We start from the raw sequence: 21,696 nt of genomic DNA, 5'->3' as shown, positions 1-21,696 counted from the left end.
AAAGCTCTGCAAATAAAGCTCACACCCTGACCCACTACAGGAAAGCTAAATAAGATTCATTTCCCTTTGAGTTACACAGCTCAACGTTCGTTCTCTTCCTCCTTCCACAGTTATTCTTTGTTCACCCTTGGTGCCCCCTATTTACGTTTATCAGAACTGACCCTAGACTTCTGCACAGTTGCTATTGACCTTCTTCATTATACATAATTAGCATGGCAGATAAAGAGCCACGCACTCTAAAAAAAACCCCCATGCGTCTGTATGAAACCATCCAAAGGTCAGCATGTGCCATTAATAACTTGAACAAAACTTTTGTATATCTAAGTCAACTACAAGACACCACAGCCACACTATTCAATGCTCAAATCCCAATCCTGCAGTCATATCTATATGAACAGAGCTAGGAATCTCCCCCCTCCAAGTCAATGAAGTTTGACATAGGACATGGGTAGGCCCTTGAAGATTTTCTTGCAAGATCAGGTTAGCAGGCACAAGTTACTGGGGACAGCTTTATAGATCAGAAGACTTGCTATCATCAGTATTTCTTTGCTCTGCATAGCTTAGCTCTTTTACTCTTGCTAATAAGTCTGTGTGAAAGTGCCTTAGATCATTAGAGAGTTATTCAAAGTGAAGGGCTCACGCAATGCAGGAAAGATAAATCTATCTAACTAAAAAGTACCTTTCTAGCAGAGAGAAAATTTGCCATATCTATCTATCTATATACACAGAGATAGAGAGCAAATTTTCTCTCTGTTATGTACGTATTTATATTTTTGTCATATGTATTTGCCATTTGCTACTTATCTAGAAATATGTATTTGCTATTTGTCTAAAAAACATGTTTGCATTTGGAGGATATTACCATTTAGACAACAACACTGGTGAAGGCCAGGTTGATCAAAACTCTTATTAGGAAGCCAGCCCACTATTTTTTGTGGCCCTCATTAATTTGACAACATATAGTACAAACATTAAGAAGTGTTCATTTTAGATAAAAATCCTCATGTCAGCAAATTTCAAAGCTAAGGGACCACGTGCTTCAGAAGACCAGAGGCCCTAGTTGCAGAATAAAATTTGGACACTAATTTGGAAACATCTCAAATGAGCAAGAACAAACACCAGCTGTACTAGCAAAGCATTTGCCATCACCAAATCCTTAGATTTAAATCAAGCAAATGGTTAAATAATATTTATAAGCCATGGTCTGCTCACTATTTATCAGCTAGGGTAGCAGTGAGTAAACATTCAAGCCTGTTTGCCAGCTCATGAGCATCATGTCACTCATCATCCACAGTACAATCTTACTTTTGTTAAAAAAACGCTGCTTTAACAACTATACCACATCTTAGTAATTTATTGATGTCCCTCTCTCACTGACCTAGAAAAATCTCATTTCAAATACTAATGATTTCAATTAGCTTATTTTGAACTCAGATTTGCGTAGGATCTAGTCCCATGCTATAGCAGCTAAATGATATTGGCACCATCAGGGATTATTTCTGCTTGCACTGAAATCAGAGAGTTATGTGCATGTATGAGGACAGAATTTTCCCCTCTGAGTATATAGAATTAAAAATCAGAGAAGAAATAATGACAGCAGCAAAGACAGATCCAGGTGAGTTCCTGAAAGTTCATCTCCAATAGTTGGAAGCATTTGGATTCAGCACTTGTGTGCACTAAACGACCTGAAGTTCAAAAGACGTTTAGAGGCAGTTTTATTTAATCTCCGATTAACGTTTTGTAAAGCTGCATTAGAAGACCCGGATCAGTTTGGATACATGTGGAAATAATTGAAACGGTCAAAAAATACTATTTCTGGAGCACATGCAAACCGCTCATGAATGTCAACTTCTCCCTTACAACTCTGTCTTACAAGGTAAAGGGCCAGTACCCTGATTGCCTTCATGGTGCTACTCCAGGTTTACTTAGGAGTATCACTAAAAGCAGAATCTGACTCACAGCTTCCCTAGGCTTCAACTTCCTTCCTAAGGCATCAAAGCCAAGTCTCGCTCAGAAAGCTCTGGCCAGATCACCCGAAAATAGAACAACCAAGTGGCAAAACCAAGTGGCCAAAATATTTCAGGAGCTTTACCATCTACCGCAGGATAGCCAACTTCTGGCCTAAAGAACTAAGCGAACAGACTACAAAAGTTATAGGTACCTGGGTAGCCTAAGGCTAAAAGATTGGGGTGGGGGGTAAAGGACATTTTAAAATCACTGCTCTGAGGAAACATTAGTATTGTGATGAGACATGAAAGAAGGGTGTAATGGCAATTTAACCACCAGGGAAAGAACGGTGCTCTTATTTTTCAAACATTCCTCAGATATTTGGAGCTCGATTCAACAAAGGAAAACTGCCAAGCCAGGATTCCTCATATTATTAGATTTCAAAACAGGCTTCTGGACCAGGACATCTAGATCTCTACAGATATGATTCTGTAATATTAGAGAAGTTGCAAATAATTCAGGTAGGCCAGGTTAACATAAGGTATCTTCCAGCTGCTTCTAAAAAGAGTCTCTTAAAAATACATGTTATGGCCTGATTGTTCTCTCACAAACATCAGTGGTAATAATTCCATATACTTCAGTAGGAATATGGCTGGGGCCTTGGGATTGCCATGTTCCCTCTGCTGCAGTTGACGTGCAAGAATAAAGAGATACTGTAAAAATGGCAGAATAGAGCCCTGTTGTGCAGGTAGATCCCTGTGCACAACTGGGGACAAAGACTATAGAGACAGCCTTGAAGTTGCATGAGAATAGTGATAGGTTAGACATACTTAGACACTGTCTTTCCTTGCTAATAACTTTGAGCTAAAAGTCAAACCCACAGGAATTCTTTCTCTCTGGGAGGCTAAAATTCTGGCCTAATTCCCTTAATAAATAATAGCAAAACACGCAGCTTGAAAACTTAAATCTTCATAAATGACTGCCTGTGCTTCTCCTTATCAGTAATAAATACTGTATGCCACAGATATGGTTCCTTCACACACTACAGCTAGCTGCCTTCTTCAGGAGGTGCTTGGTATTTTTTTAAACAAATTAAACACATCATGCAGTTCTTTTGTGCCCATTGAGTCATCGTCTCAGCACAACCAGCATTTGCTCCCCAAGCTGCACATCTCTGGGAACCACGTACTGGTTTAGCAAGTCACCTGGTACAGCTTGATGGGAGGACGCCCCTGAAAGAAATCATTTAGGGTATCACAGCTTTCTTTTTTTCCTTCTGTCACGTGGAGTCATGGTATGGGAAAGACTGAAAACTACTGATCTAATCTGTTGTTGCAACTGAGATTCAATAAATAAATACATCTAGACTGGCATAACAGGAAAATGTAATGATTTACATGAGTGTCCTTGCAACATTCCCCAGGGAACTAGCTTTCTGAAAGCTATATTGCTGCTAGTTTACTTTAGCTTATCTACTAATGATTTCATTGGCATAGCATATAAAACAAAAAGGTCTTTGATGCATTGTCCAGTTTATTATTATAAAATAGTTTACAGGTTTATGGGAACAGGACTCAAAACACTGGTTAAAAGACAGATGTTACGTTTTTCCTGCCATTTTATTTAAATGAAGAAAGAAACATATTCATATATGTTATTCAAAGATTGAAAATATTCAATTAATATCAGATCTAATGGATAAGCAATGTATGTAGAGAAAAAGAACCAGAGGAAATGCATCTTAAAACAAAGCATCTAATATGAAGTTTACTCTCACTTCCATTGAAGTCAATGGCCCAGTTCCCATAAGGCTATGCATCTCTGATCTAGATAGACTATAAGGTGAACCTCTACCCTGCTTTCTTCCTGACTTCAGTTTAAAATGGTTAACTGCCTCTCTGAGCTCCTCGCCACACCAGACAAAGGATAAAAGCTCAAAACATCTCTTAAGCCAGTTGTAAAGAAAGCTTGCCCCCACATGTGCTTGGTACATTGCTAAAGCAATCATGAAACCATGATGGCATGAGTCATTCTAAGATACTTACTTGGTTTCCATAGGGTTGATTTTATGGAAGTAATAATGAATGCTGTGGTAAAGCAGGCCCACAATGGTAATCCATGCTGTGAAAAATCAAGAGAGGTTATACTTCTGTGCAACAACCCTGAGCTCGACATTTTTCACTTAGATTCAAAATTCAGCGTTAATTCAGAACCTTGACTTGTGCAGACCTTCACACCTGTGCATAAATGGAAAATGTGCTTGGTTCCGTAAAGAAATGCAAAGGCAGACAGCAGTCTGCAACATAGGGTTGGGAACAGGTATCAGAGGAATTAGGGAAGAATGCTTGACCTCCAGACTCTATGCTTTCACTGTGAGCAAGCTGTTAAAATTAATCTATTGTAAAGCCACCCCAGAACCACGTCGTGAGAAGTGGCTGTTTGACATACCGAAGTATCAAGAATGGCTTACAGTAATTTGAAGGACTACTTGACTACCAGCAACATTCACATAGATGAGTAATTTTTGTTTCTATTGTTGGTTTGCTGTCTGCATATGGAGTATTTATGGCTGCTTCAACATGAGTGAAGAGACAGATGCTGTTTTACAAGTGTCAACCATGCAGATGTCCTTTATTGTCTTGCCTGCTGGATTCCAAGTATTTACAATGTCAGCCATTCAAGATAGAATAATACATTGTAAACCTAGTTCATTTGAATAGCCTAGTGATGTGGCCTGCTAGTTGAGTGTGCCCTTAATTGAGTTTTAGAGGGTTTCTAAGTCCCTGGCTGATGCAAGATAAATATCCTACAGGCTGGATTCACTTCAAAACAGCAGATGTGAAATGTCCTGTAAGAAAACGCCACATGGTGAATGATGCCGGAAGTGGAGTGGAGAAAATCCTTTCACCTGCTATTTCTGATGCTTCCCATTCAAGATTTGCAGCACCTGCAGTGAAATCTCAGGTCTGAACCCCCTGTCAATGCAAGGAAACAATGCTTCCATAACTATGGCACTGTCTGAGACGCTGCACTGTACTGAATGGAGATCAACCTTTCCTTGCAGAGAGGTTTATGGAAGAGCCCCAGTTAGCGTGAAGCATGTTGAGACCTTTCATACTACCTTGACTCTGAGGCCATTCACCTAAGAGCATGCAGGTATGCAGGCTTGCCGTGACTGTGGCAGAGATCCCCTTTTTATGGAATTTGGGACCTCTCCACACTTAGGTCCTGATCCAGATCCAGTTCAAGTTAGGGGAAAATGATTCTCAACAAATTTAAAAAAGCTTGGGATTAGGCCCTGTTGTGACATGCCTTGAGCTTGCTTCAGTGGTCCTATTCTGCCCTGACAAAGAAAGAAGGGCAGGTAAACAGAGCATCTTGAAATTTTAGTCCGTGAAGTAAAAGGAGAGAGTGGGAGATAATCTATTTTGCTCACTGCTGCCTCCAAATAAGCCTTGCTAGCTAAGATGCCAGTAGGTGAGGGAAGAACAGAACAAATGCTCTGTTTGCATTGCTGGACGCAGACATTCCTGAATGAGGATGGAAGGAGCACAGCAAAGGCCTATATATTTGCAGGTACATTGTGGGGTTCAATGTTCATTGCCTTTTTGTGACTCCCAGCGTAAATCTGCCAGATTTTTGAAGTAGCTACCAGCCTGGCAAACTGCCCCTGGGCTTTCCCCATCTTCTCTTTGTCACCAATAATAAAGGTTTTCTGGGCAAAATTATTCTTCTTTTCTACCCGTGCAGCCCCACTATCTAGAGCATGCCCCACCTGTCACTATCTGCAAAGACCAGGTATCAAGGGTGAAGAAGAGGAGAATTATGAGGATGATGAATTGCAAAAGAAGCAGTCTTCCACTCCATAGCTTGCTCATTGCTAGTGTGAGGATTAGGGAAGAAATCATCTGATTCCTTATTGATCTGAATTACAATGAGAAGCACATGCCGAAGACCAAAACAGCCAGATTTCCAGAGGCACCTAGGTGCAGAAAGGCATCTAAATGACTTGCTACATCTGTCCCTTGAATCCCTATTTAGGAATTAGAAACTTAATTTTTGATTATGCAATGGTTTGTTTGCTTTTTTCCTTACCCAGGATTAAAAAAAATCTCAGATTTTTCTAGTCCCTAACTTCAAGGTAGTTAAAATCCAAAACTAGTTCTGGATTTAAATTTTGTCTACTTAATCTTTCAGTATTTCATACTGTACATGTCATCCTTTTCCCTTTCCATATGCTGCCATTTATTATTTAACATTAGATTAATGTCTTCCCTTTTGAGAGAGTGTATGAAAGATCCTTTGTAGAGTAATTTTGTAGTGTGCTAAACTAAGTACACTATCTGGTAACTTAGAATTTCTTAAAAAATAACCAGTTTAATGGCTGGAAATATTAACATTATTACTAGGAATTAGGATTGCCCTGATATAAAAGGGGTGCCGAAATTAAATGGTTTTAATATATCTGGCCTAGCTGCATTATTCAACTTTTCACAAAGAGGGGAGAGGACCTTTAAACAGTGTTGAATAAACCGTGGCATGGAAAAATACCGTACTTACATTATCTGATAATTAAGACAGCTAAAGTCAACACAATAAATCAATTAAATCATGCATCAGAAAAGGCAGAAAAGTCAAAATCCCACAGTACAAGACAAGTGTTAGACACTACTTGGCACGATTGGTTCACATAATTCAGCCCCTTCTTTGAAGTTTTTTCCCTTACCTTTGTTGTGAAATGCTTCACTGGGGATGGAAATATAACTCTTTCCCCGAGATGGGAAGCGGTAATGAGACAAATTCAGAGTCTGAGGAGGCATTTTGACCAAAGAGTAATCTGTATAATAATCCAAACAAAAAATACGATAAAAATCAATAACCTTTACAACCTAGTTGACTGCAAAACTGGAGTTTGCTCTTTTAATAGCTATTGAAAGTCTTGACTGTAAAACCCCAGCTGTTTGGAGAAAATAGAATAAACCCCCTGAGAGTAAAATTGCCTTTAAGCTGTGACTTCTTTATGAGGGGAAAAAGATGTATATGGGGTGTTAATATACCATGGATGACTTTACAATGTGCACAAACTGAGCTTAACGAGGCACCAAGGTAAGCAAAATCGATTGATTCCTCTCTTTTTTTTTTCCCTGACATTTGAAGACATTTCAGAATCGTACTGTTTAGTTTTAGAATGTCACTGCCTAGGACATCATGGGAGATGAAGCAGCTTGGGGTAATTCATGTGACTCTTTCTTGCTCCAACTTTACTTCTTTATGCAGAAGGCAAAGCCATAGAAAGGAATTTCAGAACTCAATTATTATTAATTTACAAAACCTAGAAGCACATGTAAGATGAGGGCACCGTTGTGTTTGTCGCTATACATGTGCATAAGAAGAGATTTCTAGGCAGAATGGAGTGGTGGGGGGACCTTGCAATAGTTATAAAGGCCAGTAAGAATTTGGACCATTTATCCCATTTTCTTGTCCCGAGATTAAAATTCTGTACCTTCCAGACACTTATAACTTTAAAGGTTTGTTTAAAAGGCGTAGGCATTCCTGTAACACTTCATGTATCACTGGATTAAATCCATAAATACCATTTCAAAGCACTTGGTTTTGACCTCTTCCTCCCACCCCCCACCCCCCACCAAAAATAACCTCAAAGGAAGCTGGATTGTTGAGCAAAGCGGCTTACCTTTCTCTAACTATATAATCATCTGGCTGTGATTGATACAATTTGTTAGATTAACAGAGAGAAAAATAACCTATTTCGACTTCTTTCTCCATGTTGACAAGGGAAGAGCTGCAGGCACAGAAGTATTTATTAGGATCAGCCAGACTCCAGTTTAGAGGGAGAGTGAAAGCTGTTGTTAACTCCTACCTGCCACAGTTGATGTGCCCTCAATGGTTACAGCTGGGTAGCTTCCTTCCAGATTGTGAGCCATATGCCCCATCACATTGTCAATCGTTTCAATTAAGCCTCCCACAACAGAAACCGACTGGGGGAAGAAAAAAAAAAGGAGACTTGATTATAAATATGGATTCACAGCAGAGCCCTGGACTAAAAAATGGTTCAAGTGCTGTTATGATTGTGCACAAGCTCTTACTTGACTCTCTCATTACCCCTGTGAAAACATATGTTGCATGACAAGGCTACTGAGAGCCCTGTCTTACAAAATACCAAGGATTTCCAGAGACATGCCAACAGAGGCATAGGCAGGCTATGGGGTAGCCAGAGTACACAGGGCAGTGCTGGCAGCTGCAGAGCCAATGGCAATTGCATGGCCAACCACAGTGGTAGCAGCTATTTCTGTGCACCCCTCTTCCCCATCCTGCCCCCATAAAGGTAATGGCCTGGTCACCACCCCACCACCCCCGAAGTAGTTACACTACTGGGTGCCAAACTACTGACTTCTCCAATCCCCGTCAGATGACAGTCCATTACTTTAAGCACCAAGTTGGATCAGGCCTCGCATTAAAGCAGCTATTTTGCTAATACATGATTTATAGGTTTATTTTTCCAAATAAAGAGTGAAAAACCATAGCCTTCCTGAATATAACCTTCCTGCATGAAAGAGGCCAGGCAGTTTGGCTCCTGCAGTTTCAGTCCTCTGCTAGCTGCATTTCTTCATTTAATACACTCCCCCGTCCCTGCCCCCAACACTGTCCAGTAGCTTGGCAGGGGTGGGGGGAGGCATGTGATGTATGCAAGTAAATAGGGTACTTTGAAAGGGAAAAAAAAAAGGGGTAATGCTTAAATGAATATCCAATAAACATCTAGATTCTGGCAAAAATAATTTGGGGGGTGGGAGTCTTGTTTATTTTTAATGTGACCACCTTTGAGAAGAAATTGATGAGCAGGCTAATTTCTGTGTAGAAATTATATTGCTATAATGCTATATAACCTCCACGGCCCATCCTGCTGACTGGGGGGAGGATCCCCCCCCCAAGGCCAATCTGGCTGCCCCAGGGGGGCCCCCACAGCCAATCGCTGCAGCCGCTTCTGGAAGCAGCTATGGCCGCTTCTGGGGGGCACCAGCGCTCCCACCTGCCCCCTCCCTGCCCATTGCCTAAGCGGTGAGGACGGCCAGTCAGGGAGCACCGGCACTCTCAGAGGGTGCACGTGCACCCCCATGCACTCCCTACGTGTTGCCACTGCTATATAAAGAGAAGAAATGACAAGACTCATTCCCATAAAAGCCTTATATTTATGCTGTTTCACCAGTTGTTATGGAACATCTTGGAGCAGTAACAGAGAAAATTACCTTATTTTAACATGTGGAAACCCATTACCAAACAAACATCATTTACTCCCTCTAGGTGTTTACTTTGGAAGCAAAAAGGACATGATGAAGGAATAAACAAGTTGCTCTTCTAAGGAACCCAAAACTGAAGGATAAGAGATGCAGCCTGTTTTATTATTATCTGTACGAAAATATTCACCAAAATTAGCTTGCAACCCTAAGCCGTTTGTCTTACCGCGGATATATCATTCCAGCTGGGCAATAAAAGAACATCTCCAACAGCCTTCAGGAAAGCCTAAAACATAAATAAGAAAACATTATTTGATTACTTATTCATCAGCTATACATCTCCTGGTAAACATTCAAGGCAGATCTCTATTAAGACTTCCTTAGATTCATTTTAAAATGACGGGCACATTTTCATGCAAGTCACAGCCATCCCTGCCTGCCAGTCCTCTCATTATCTTTTCTATGGTAACATTTTAAAGTAATAGTTTATTTGTTAATAGTAACATTAGAATGGCACTCCTATATTACATCCATTACACCCCGGCTGAGGCTATGGAAAACAGTGGAATTGAGCGAAGCTTGAAATCACCCAGTGAACTCACGTAAATCCACGTAACAACACCCCCGTGTTCACCCAACAGTTTGAGCTCAGTTTTCAAGCAGCAAGCATCCAAACTCTGGTTCCTACCATCCATTTTAGCTGATTATTAAAGTATGTTGGCACCTAGATTGAGACCAAGTAGCCACTTCTGTAGACAATTTTCAAACACCTAGTGACAGGAAGTCCTTGTTTGAAAGAGTCTAAACAGAGAGGATGGGGAGGGGGAACTGAGGCATAGACAGCAACTTGCCCTGTGGTACAGCTAGAAATAAACCAAGTCACCTAATCCCCATCTGACTATCCTAACAGCAACACTGAACTGAGCCTCTAAGAACCCCTTTGCAAGTCTTGAGATAGTGGGTATATGCTGGGGCTAAAAGCCATATCACCTTCCACTCCCATCCCTAGGCTGAGAGACCCATGCTGCCCATTCAAAAGACTCAACATGAAATCCCAGTTTAAATTGGGTTGCATCCTGGACTCACAAGCCCATCTTGCCAAACCAGTTGAGAGGAGGCAGGGAGGGAAGAATTTCTTTCCAAAGCCACAAAATGGCCAATAACATAACCTCTAACAAGGTTATGCTACGACCACAATGGAGAAAGGAGCACTAGAAGGATTCACAGAATGTCAGAGCCCCTGACCCAACAACAGGCAGCCCCTACCTGCACCCTGAACTCATATTGAACAGAGCTAAATTACATTCACACGACATACGAATAGAGTTTGTCAGAAGCAGTGTATTATGAAAATGTAACTGCAATCAGAAAGAGTGTTGCATAGCATTTAACTCCAAATCCTTTGTGCTGTGAGCCATATGACAACTAGGACAGAGGCAACCGTCTGCAAATTATGTCCTTTACAGAAAATAGTATGTATGCTCAGCAGCTGTGTTTCTGGGAATTAGCTACAAATAATAAAAAGCCTAACCCATCAATCAGGTGAATGACAGAGTCCGCATATAAGATCAGGACTCTGTTGTGTTTATTTCCCAAAACAGCTTTGCTAAAGATTATCACGCTCCTTTTTTCTGTCTGCGCATCACTTTCCTGCTTCACAATGCAGCACGGGACAGCATGAATGAGCAATAAAGTGGCAATGAGAACTGTGTAGGCAGAACTCGTGATATCTAACAGGATGAATGACAATTTTCAAATTAGATCCAACCTAGGCCTGTGCGAAGCTTCAGTCGCTGATTCGATTTGGAGGAGATTCGGCCCGATTCTGCAGACAAATCTCCAAATCCAAATCGAATCAGGAGACCCGTTAATCACTCCGAATCAAATCGGAAGCCATTCCCATTCCTGCCGTAGGACGGAGAAAGCTAGTCCTAACTAGTGCTGCCATCAGTAACAGTCTAGCTATAGCAACAGAGAACTCAGTGCAGGCTGCAACACCCATCATAGAGGCAGCTCGCATTTAAGTTCCATGATCCTGAGGCTAGATTCCTCCTGCCACCCAAGATAGCTAGGTCTGTCCTATGCCTATGGCAGTGAGGGCTGCCAGACTGAACCCTGTTTTGAATAAGTGAGATCAAGCAAAGAAATTTGGGCCTCTTCCAGGAATTGAATTATTCCATAAAATTTCACAGGAATTTAGGGCACCTATACACGTAATGGAGCTCTGCTCTGACATGTGCTAATTAGTATGCATTGGAGCAGACTTGATTAATTGAGTCTGCTGAAGTGTGCTAATTAGCAAGCTCCAGCAGCCTCTGCGTCACATGGATTCAGCATCCCCGCATTTCAGAATCATGGCGGGGGTGCTTTAACTAAAGCGCATTGAACGAGCTTCAGTTAAAGTGCCCCATCACCATTTTGAAGTACAGGGATGCTGAATACACATGACATTGTGGATGCTTTAGTAAGAGCGGCTCTCATATCCACTCCAATTAAAGCAACTCCCCTCCACCCTGGAGCACGTATATAGATGCCCTTAATTACTACTTTTAAACATAGCAAAAAAGCACTTTTATGCATGTCTCTTTCTCAATTGTCTAACCAGATGATAATATTTAATCCATTACTCCACTACCTGGATGCTCCATTTAGGGTAAATAATATTACAGGCCATGCCTTATACATTGACAAAGACTTTAATTAAACTGGATTCCTTATCAAAAGCATACTTATAATAGTTGTCTTGTTCTTTTTTTTTAAATAAGTTACCTTGTAATCATTGAAAATATTTCAAAGCTGCATATTATATTCTAGCCTCTGAAGAAAGAAAAGTGTTACTTGGCTTCATACTAAGACCCGCAAACACATTTACCTCTGTCAGGTTGAAGGCAGTATTTTCCACCAGAGATTTGTTGGGCAAGCTGATTGATATGTTTTCCAGGTAGTGCAGCATTGCACTTGGGGACTGAAAGTTTCCTCTCTCCTCAGTTAGATTAGTTATGATAGGATGATAGGCATCTGTGGAGAGCTACAAGACAGCAATGTCATCTCATCAAGGCATATCCTAGTAATCAACCATTTCTTCTGTGTTTAACACCAAAAAAGTCAAAACTGGTGCCAATTCTTTCAAATAATCCATAGTATATTCTAACAATGCAACTCCAAGATTTGACCTATGTGCTTCTCTGACAGGAGCACCGGAGAAGCAGAGGAACAGTTCATTTCCTGATCCAAGAGCAAACAAATTGTAAATTGTAATGCTATGATTATGCAGAACAGCCCATAGGGGAAGAAAAAGAAAAACCTGAAAAGCCGATCAAGATTATATGTATCCTATACACGTACACACTGGACAAAAGGTTTATGAAAATCTGAAACCAATAATACCTGTGAAGTTAACAACTTGTCTACCTAATCTTTTGATTAGAAATTCAGGTCGTGTCTACCTTGGTTTCCAGAAAAAGGGGAAAAAAAACAAACAACAACAACAAAAAGAAAAAACAACTAGCCATATTTTAATCACATACAACCTACACTTTCCCTCAAAAAATCAGCCCCCCAGATCTGGAGTGCGTTTATTAAAAAGGCAAGCTGATTTCCTACCTGGAAGAGAAGCAACCTGCTTTGATTCCCATTCCACAGTGAAGAAGTATTATTATTCAAGCACCCAAGGCAATCAGTTGACTTAATGGCCCACTTCTCTTCTTTCTAATGGCCTTGATGTTCTACTAATCAAACTAACCTCTCTTAGGTATTTCTGCTAACTGCTTCTGTTACCTTAAGCAGGTGAGTAGCTTGAAGATTAGGCTGCTTTATGCAGCCATAAGGTGGAAAAAAAATTCCCTCCATTCTGCCTTTCAAAAAGAAGGTGTATAATATATTCCAGGGTATATTGTATGTGAGAAAATATGGTAATAGGATTTCAAAATAGTAGCTATCAAGAAAATGAAAGTAGATTTTAAAATGGAATTTATTTATATTTAGACTGTTTAAAGCACTTTGCATTTATTTAAAACGCTATTTCTTCAACGATCTCTTAAACATATGAAGACATTTTAGTTATAAAACTAGCCCAGATTATTCAAATTCCAAAACGAAAAAAGTTTGAAAAAAATTAATGAATTGTTTATCTTTAACTACAAGATATTGAAGTATTTCAGAAATACCAATTTTTACAGAGTTTTGAATTTTTATGAAACTGGAAGGGAGGAATTGTTATATAATCTGGTATTTCCGTTCCCCTAGAGCCCCTTCCCCATGACCCCAAACAATTAGCTCTTTTCTTTTTTAACTGAAGACAGCCCTCCCTCTCTTCTCACTAGAAGACCTCACTAGCATACCCATGAACAATATTAAAGAAATCCAATGAATTATAATAAATTTCCTTACAACCTAGAAGTATAAGGCCAGCAATGTCTCTTCAATACACAAACATTTTTAAGTTAAAGAAAATCAAGTCCTACCATGGTACTTGTAGTGGTCATGATGGACCATGATGTTGTTGAAGAAAGCAAAGCCTGTTCACCTAAGGGAAAACAATTTTTAAAATAAGTTTGAAACAGTACACATACTTTTAAAAATAAAATAAACCCACACAATTTACCACATCTGGGAGAAGCATTCACAATAAAAACCTGGGAAATTTGTTCTGAGATGATGTTATTTGTTTGATATTTGCATTCCTCTGTGTTCTGGTATTGAAATTACACTGGGCTGTTTCAATGGCCTCGTTAAATGTCTTAGCTGATATTATTCTGCAATCCTCATACAAACACAAAATGCTGCTTTGTCTTGATTTTAACACTGCAAGGGGATACTTTAATTTGATAAATAAGCAAAAACCCAAGCTCTGATTGCAACGGGACTTTAGATTTGTGGCAACATCTTTAGAAACAGAAGCCTGAATCTGTGGCTAAGGCATTGATCTTGGTGGCAGAACACCCACATTCCACTCTAGGCCTTGCCAGACTCCCAATATGACCTTGGGCAAATCATGTAGGGTAAAATTTCCTGATGGGTATCAGTCCTATAGAGAACCAACAGGATTTTGGAACTGTGAACCACAACCAGATTGTGTCTGCGTCCTTCTCCTGTTAAATGAGGATAATATTATCTTCTCTCTCCCACGCTTATCTTTTCAATTTGGAATTTCATCTCTTTAGGACAGGACCTATCTTTTTCTACATGATGCATTTCACCTAGCACAAAACTGCCTCAATCTCAGAAATCATCAATGTAATAAAAATAATTTATATTTTTTAGTCTAAAATATTTGATGGGATAATCGTAGAAACAGACCATCAAGGGTATCAGCATACAAGAACATGATCAATCAGAACCAGAAATCTTTGAGAAAGACAAAAGGTGAAACCTGGCCTCATTGGCCACATCCAGATGAGCACAGTTGTGCAGTAGGTGGCACTGCAGACCCACCTGCAGTGCCACACACTGCACGTTGGCATTTCCTGTGCTGCTACCTTGCAGCATTGGGCAGGGGGTGGACCATGAGAGATCCCAGAGTCTAAAAAAACCCATGAGGGGAAAAAAAAGTGGAGCAGCACATGTGGCTGCAGTGCATGCCACCCAAAACCAGAGCCTGGCCTGCTGGACCCATGCTTCAGCTGCTAGCCAGGCTTCAAGCTGCAGGAGAGCTGCAGCTGCAGCTTCCCCAGCCCCAGGACCCCAGGTAAGGCTGCTAGCGCCAGCACACTTGCTGGCCCCAGCCTCCCCTAACCCACAGTGGGTACCCTGCTGCGTGCCAGTGGACACGTGGCATGGGCATTCCCCAGGGACAACCAGCAGTGACACAAGATGTGCCACTGCTAGTTGTCCCCCGGGAACCAAACGTCCACGCTCATCTGGACCCGGCCACTTTAGTCAATGAAAAGATTTCCATTTCAGAGGGGCCCAGATTTTATGTAAATGCTGACCAAAAGAATAAGTACATTGAGACAGGAGACAGACAGTAAAGGTGAGCTGGCATGTTAATCTCACACAAAGCAAGCACTCAAACATCTTTCCTTAAAGCAGGCTTGACAGCAGCTTGAGTGCCATTTCAGAAAACATCTCCAAGAGTTGCTGGCAAGTTAGATTCATAGATCCAAATTGACTTCAAGTAACATAGAAGCTAGTATCTCTCATTTTGGCTTGACCAATAAATATCAGTACTATGTCTACTGATGGTCACCATGAGCCTGTTGTGAATTATTTACTTAGGCAAAATGCTTAAATTAGAGGTTTGGACCATTTCCAGCAGTTACATTAAACATATTTTTTTTCTACCCGTGGTATGATTTATAGATTTATGAACTATATCTGCCCATTATTGTGGTATTTCAGTACAATTCTCAACTACAAGTGCTAGGTATTGTCTATTTTTTTCCTTTGGATGCAAATGAGCATGGCTATTTCATCTTATTAAAAAGAAAGACATTAAAAACCAAAGTAGGGAGTTTCCCCAATTCAGCTGTGATGCTATATTAGCTCAGATTTATCCATACCATTATGCCAGTGGGTTCAATAGATTTACACCAAGAATGACCTTGTTTTGTTAGATGGATTACCATTATCAAGAGTATCCATCATTTCTGGGGACCATGTCACAGCTTCCGGAATCAACTTTAATGGACATTGATACTCATGGGAATTCAAAAAAGAAAAAAAAGTTTTATTGCATACACACAAATCAGTCAGTCAATCAAAATATTCTGTAATAGAGGAAAAGTGCCGTGGGAAAAAAAGTATAATATAATTTTTTAATACTTATGATGGGCAGTGTTGCAAATCAACACTCAAAAAATTCATGAGATTGACTTGAAGTCATGAGATTTTTTTTTAAAACGATAAAATTGGCAGACTTATTTTTGTCTTCAGACTTTTTCCCTATAGTTGAGGACTGGTAATGTAAAGCAACAATAATAAAATTAAATGACAGGAGTCAGTAACACAGAATTAACTTCTAAATTTATGAAACAGGACTTCCAGACGTAACCTTGTCACGGTTTGGGAGTACGAAGGGTGGGCAAGTGGGCACTGTCCAGGATTGTGGGATTATAAAGGTAAAATCAGGTATAAGTCCTCGATGGCACCTAAGTCTCTGAGACCTCTGAAAATTTTAGCATTCCTAGCCAGTGGACGTTACTGTTTATGACCGAGTCACCAATAATATGGCAATACATGCTTAGATGCAAGAGTGAGTATGTTGCGAGGTTTTCAAACATCACAAAAAGTGTAATTAGGAGCAACACTGTGAGATTAGCTCCTTGAGTGGCACACTCATGGAAACAGCCCTGGCAAATTCTTTACAGCATGCGCCCATTACTGAGCAGAATGCATGGAAGTGGGCAGAGTAGCGGTGGACTTCAGAGCATAACCCCGTAGTTATAAGCACCGAACGAGTTAAAAAGTTGTTATCCTTTCTGTATTTATACAAGAGTCATATTTGTCTGACAGCAAGACACGTCACATATATCGATGGACTGGGTCAATGTGAAAAAAAGTCTACAGCACTCGAGTACAGTAACATGACATTCTTCCATAACATTAGACCAAGGAACGAGATTTATGGCTTGGGTGGTGTTATAGTAACACTGGTTTTGTTGTGATAGATACAATAACCAGGTACAATAGTGATTTTTCCAACACAAGTAGATTATAAAGTTAAAGCATATTTTTAAAGATTTTTCAAACACAACACTGAAATATTCGTGCTATTTTGGGTATCAAATGAATGCTCTCCCAGCCAAGTTAGTTGAAGACATTAATAAAAAACCATTTTAATTAGTTAAAATGGTCCCATTATAATTAGTTAAAAAGATGGATTTTAACATTTTTGCACACTTCAAAATTAGATAGTATGAGAGAATGACAGGGTTTTTGTTTTTCAATTTGATGTCATCAGTCAATGACTTAACCAGGTTTGCTACTACTTCAATGCTGCCTGTACTAATTGAAAAATCTAAACTGTACCTAGGCTAACAATATTATAGTATATTTCTGTTAAAGCCTTGAGTCAGCTCCTATTAAAACCAATTGATCTTTCTTATTAACTTCAGTGGAAACTAAATCAGTGCCTAAATACAGGATTTTCTTATTCTGATCTTCTGACATGGCCCCATCCTTTAAGAATCGGTGCTGTTCCCAAACACTTGGGAGACAAAGAGGGGGAAAGATTGTTCTAGTTTATTTTCCTTTGTCCAACAGAAGATGTAGCTTGATTAGCTTACATGTCTACTAATTGGGCTTTGAGTATCACGGCAGAGACCTTAAACTATGTAATGAAGAGTCTATCTGGTAAGCAGAATTAACATGGACTAATATAATCATTAACACTCATGTTGCAGAGCAAAAGGGATGCAAGCTTTCCATACAAGCTTGAGCTTCTTTGGTGGACTCATTCCTTAATGAATTGGATTTTTATAAGCAAAAACTACTTAACGCATGCTTCATTGTGGTCAGACTTGTCTAAAAAAATGACTCCTACAATGAGGTACTTTCATTCTTAGGATAGATAGAATGGATTTATGCCCTTAAGCTATTAATAATTTTTAAGGACATAACAAAAGCAACAAAAAACCCCAAACTTCTGGTGCAGCCAAAACATAGCAAATGGAGTTTTAAGTCTTGGTCACTGAGAGAGATGTTTTATAACTTTAAATCAGATGCTTATGTCTTAGTAAAAGTCTTCCACGATGCAAACACGTGTTAATTAAGTCTTATCACTCCTTAAGGCCGGGGTTTTCAACCTTTTTTAATAAGTGTACCCCTGGCAGCCAGATGGGAGGTGCACAACCAGATGGGGGTGGGGGGCAGTGTAGCAGGGGGCTGCCTGTGCACTAGGTCCCAAGAGCCTGTTCTTGGTAAGGGGAAGTAAGACTGTCCAGGTTTGCAGATGGCACCAAACTATGCGGGGAGGTAAGCCAACTAGAGGGCAGGAAGCAAATCCAGGTGGATTTGGACAGGCTGGAGGAGTGGGCACAACAGATTAGGATGCAATTTAACAAAGAAAAGTGCCATGTGTTGCACCTGGGGAGGAAGAATCATCAACACACCTATAGCCTGGGAGGTACCATACTGAGTAGCACAACTGCAGAAAGGGATCTTGGAGTCACAGTCAACTCCAGAATGAACATGAGTCACCAATATGATGAGGTAATAAGTAAAGCTAAGCACACTCTTTCTTGAATAAGTAGGTCCAGGGAGGTGATACTTCCCCTCTACGAGGCATTGGTCAGGCCACAGCTGGAGTACTGCGTCCAGTTTTGAGCACTGCACTTCAACAGGGACGTAAATAGCCTGGAAAGGGTTCAGAGGCGGGCCACCTATCTGGTTAAAGGCCTACAGGAAAAACCCTACAAGGACCAATTGAGGGACCTGAATCTCTTCAACCTCTGCAAGAAAAGGCTGAGAGGTGATCTTGTGGCCATCTACAAACTCATCTGGGGGACAGCAGAAAATAGGGGATATGATGTTTACCAGGGCACCCATTGGGGTAACTAGAAACAATGGCCACAAACTAAAGGAGAGTAAATTTAGATTGGACATCAGGAAAAAACTCTTTACAGTGAGGGTTGCCAAAATATAGAATACGCATCCAAGGGAAGTGGTGCTGTCCCCTTCCTTGGAGGTATTTAAGAAGAGATTGGACAAACACCTGGCTGGGATCACCTGACCCCAGCACTCTTTCCTGCCCAGAGCAGGGGGTCAGACTTGATGAGCCCTTCTGACCCTAAAATCTATTAAATCAACGAGGGAAAGGTGGAGGGATGCCTGCAGCAGAGCTCACCTGGGTGCTGCCATCTACCTGGCCCCCATAGTGCTTTGCATGAAGCTGAGGCCCACCCACTGGCACTGGGGCAGCCCTCAGCGTGCTCCCGCCAGTGCCTGTGACCCAGCCTTTACGTGTGTGGGAACAGGGTGCCCAAGAGATCCAGTTTAATAGCTGAGGTTTTTTCTTCATTGGTGTTTACACAGATGGAATACATGGTATGATAACAATGCTCCCACTTACCAATAGCAGCTGTGAAGTATTGCTCAATTTCATCGGGGGTAAGCGCCCTTTCCCATATGATGAATTCATCGAAAGCTCCATTCACGTAGCGTTTGGTTTGATCACCCTCTGTCCCGGTCAGCAGATTTGCTGTAGGGTCCCCATAATCATAGAAAACTTTCCCATTCGGGTCAGTGGTGTTTAAAGTTCCATTCACATAGACCTTCAGACCCTCTTTTGATTTCCATGTGAAGAGAATGTGAGTCCAGTAACGACCTGCAAAACACTAAGAGTCACTGACAAGCATCAACCCCATTTAGAGCCTTCCTGTCTAGTAAGTTTTAGCTCAGTTAAAGAGGCTTACATCTGTACAAAGCAATGGAGTAAATGTAAACACAAAATCCTCTATATCAAGCAATGAAATGGTCAAACTGTTCTGCAGAAGTACAGAATTCTTAGCCCCAAAAAAGCATTAACAGATTAAGATTAAAAGGTTGTGCAAAATTAGATATTTGTCCAGCTTTTAAAAGTCTTAAATGACAACAGCAAGGGTTTAATCCTTCACTCCTCATTCAGTCATTTCTACCAAAGAGGATACTGTTAGCAATAAATGTTTTAGTTAAGGCCTAGAAATCCATGATCAGACCCTTGCACTGTAATTGTGCATCATATAACATCACTGACATCCCAAAACTCTCCCTCTCCTTCTGCTCTATTTTCTTATAAAGCATCTTTTCTTTTTAGGTGTGGAAGCTGTGTTGTCATGACTGTACAGCCATATCAAGCCCTTGGGAATGATAAATACATTTTACCTGGTGGACTGAAGCTCGCCTTCCACTTCATTGAATTCCCACGGGCATAGAATTCCACAGAGCCTTCACCTTCACTGGAGCAGATTTTAAAACCACTGGAAATGACCTGTCCCCCGGAGGCTGGGGGATATTTAGCCTGCTGGTCCTGAGTCTTCCAGAAAAAAGAAAATGTTACTCCTGGCAGAAGCAAGTGAGAGAGAAAGAATATTAATGAGAAACCCTTCAGGTTAAAAGTGTCAAACATCATTGTGCACATGGAGGGAGTGGACTTGCAGACAGGTCTTGAGAGATCACTGGAACCGGGACAATTCATAGCAATTAAAGGTCTGCCCCTTGCCTAAACAGCATGTGAAAATACCCATTACTATGTAAGTTTCTAATAATATTCCAATATTAGTCATAACTAAAGAAAAATTAGCCAGGCCAATGTTTTAACATTAAAAACTCCTTATTTAAATAAAGAGCTGATTATACTTTGGTTCCTATAGGTAGGTTACTGCTGCCTTTGTTCAGTGTGCCTCACTGTCCAGTTGTCAGACAGAAGAGCACCAGTATGATGGGAAGAGATACCCCCTTCTTTATGCAAAACCACGGTCATCACTTTATTTTCTCTAGTCTGAGACTCTCATCGCTGCAGAAACAAAAAATATTAAGCATTCCCTTCCTGATCAGTGAATTCTGGCACAGGCTTGCATGTTAGTAACTTTAATTTCAGGTGTGAGTACTCCAGCTAAATCCAGCAGAAGCTTTATTATTACTGCACTGTAAAACAACACAAAGTTTGGTGATTATGTTTCTTTGATAAAGGCTGCCTGGGAATGCTGACCGAACCGAAAGCAGCAAAGCAAGTCTCTCTCCCATGTCACAGATTCGCTTCAGCTCTACAGTAGAGAGGCTCTGCAGACATCAGTTAAAAAGGAAGTGGCTAGACTAACTGCTTCCTAGTGATGCATGTCTCAGGAGTCCTGGCATGAAGTGCTCAGAATAAAACCCAAACTGAGTACACTCAAAGAAAATGCTTACAAGCAAGATAGTGGACCGAAGGGAGATTTGCCATGTGCAGGCAAGACATCTGCCTGGATGATTGTGTAATTAGCAGCAGGCTGCCCAAATAGTGCACATCATTGCCAGTTTTGCTACTGGATGACTCAAATCGAGGCCCAAACCCAGCAGGTAACCTGATGCTATGCAACAGAATTATAATGTGCATTTGATAGCTCTGTTATTAGGGAGGGTGAAACCACTGACAAATCCCTACCCATCCTAATGACAAAAGGCCTTCCCCCTTCTCCCACACTGCTGCATATAACTCTAATAAATGTTCCCATATTTCCGTTATCATATTCATGTTTGTGAAAGAAAGGGATTTTGTTACTACAGAATAAACAGCATAGGCATTTGGTGGATTTTTGTCTAATCAATCTTTTTGTCCACTTCTTTCCAGTGAAGGTGCCCATCACTGAATAAAAGAGTGTGGAGAGCTTTGGAGATTCAGGCAGTCCCTGCTCACTACCTCCATGCTAGTAAATAGGGGGTGGGGGAGTAGGGGCTGGAGGAGGGGGAAGGGGACCATGGGGGACCCATGCCAGGCTCCATCCCATGCCTGCTCGCCCAGCCTCCTCAGCACCCCCTGACCCTTGCCTGCTATCCCAGTCCCCACCCCTCCCATGGCTGCCTCACCTGCCCCAGCTCCCAGCTC

The 21,696-nt window shown here is 40.9% G+C and overlaps 1 protein-coding gene across 2 annotated transcripts in view; it reads right to left on the bottom strand.

Annotated features, from left to right (window-relative positions):
• ADGRD1 (adhesion G protein-coupled receptor D1) overlaps positions 1 to 21,696 on the bottom strand; it is a 237,448-nt gene that overhangs the window by 192,204 nt on the left and 23,548 nt on the right. For both annotated transcript variants that reach the window (XM_019538967.1, XM_019538968.1), the window contains 8 exons: positions 19,998 to 20,174; positions 19,207 to 19,461; positions 13,661 to 13,722; positions 12,070 to 12,225; positions 9,424 to 9,483; positions 7,826 to 7,943; positions 6,674 to 6,784; positions 3,993 to 4,068 (listed from right to left, as the gene is read on the bottom strand). In XM_019538967.1, the coding sequence (XP_019394512.1) occupies positions 3,993 to 4,068; positions 6,674 to 6,784; positions 7,826 to 7,943; positions 9,424 to 9,483; positions 12,070 to 12,225; positions 13,661 to 13,722; positions 19,207 to 19,461; positions 19,998 to 20,174 (1,015 nt within the window). The remainder of the gene's footprint in view (positions 1 to 3,992; positions 4,069 to 6,673; positions 6,785 to 7,825; positions 7,944 to 9,423; positions 9,484 to 12,069; positions 12,226 to 13,660; positions 13,723 to 19,206; positions 19,462 to 19,997; positions 20,175 to 21,696) is intronic.

This window comes from Crocodylus porosus, unplaced genomic scaffold (genome assembly GCF_001723895.1).
Source record: "Crocodylus porosus isolate Cpor-Errol unplaced genomic scaffold, CroPor_comp1, whole genome shotgun sequence".
In the NCBI taxonomy this organism is placed as follows: Eukaryota; Metazoa; Chordata; order Crocodylia; family Crocodylidae; genus Crocodylus; species Crocodylus porosus.
Note: the sequence above shows the minus strand (reverse complement) of the source record. Positions and strands in the feature narration are given on the sequence as shown.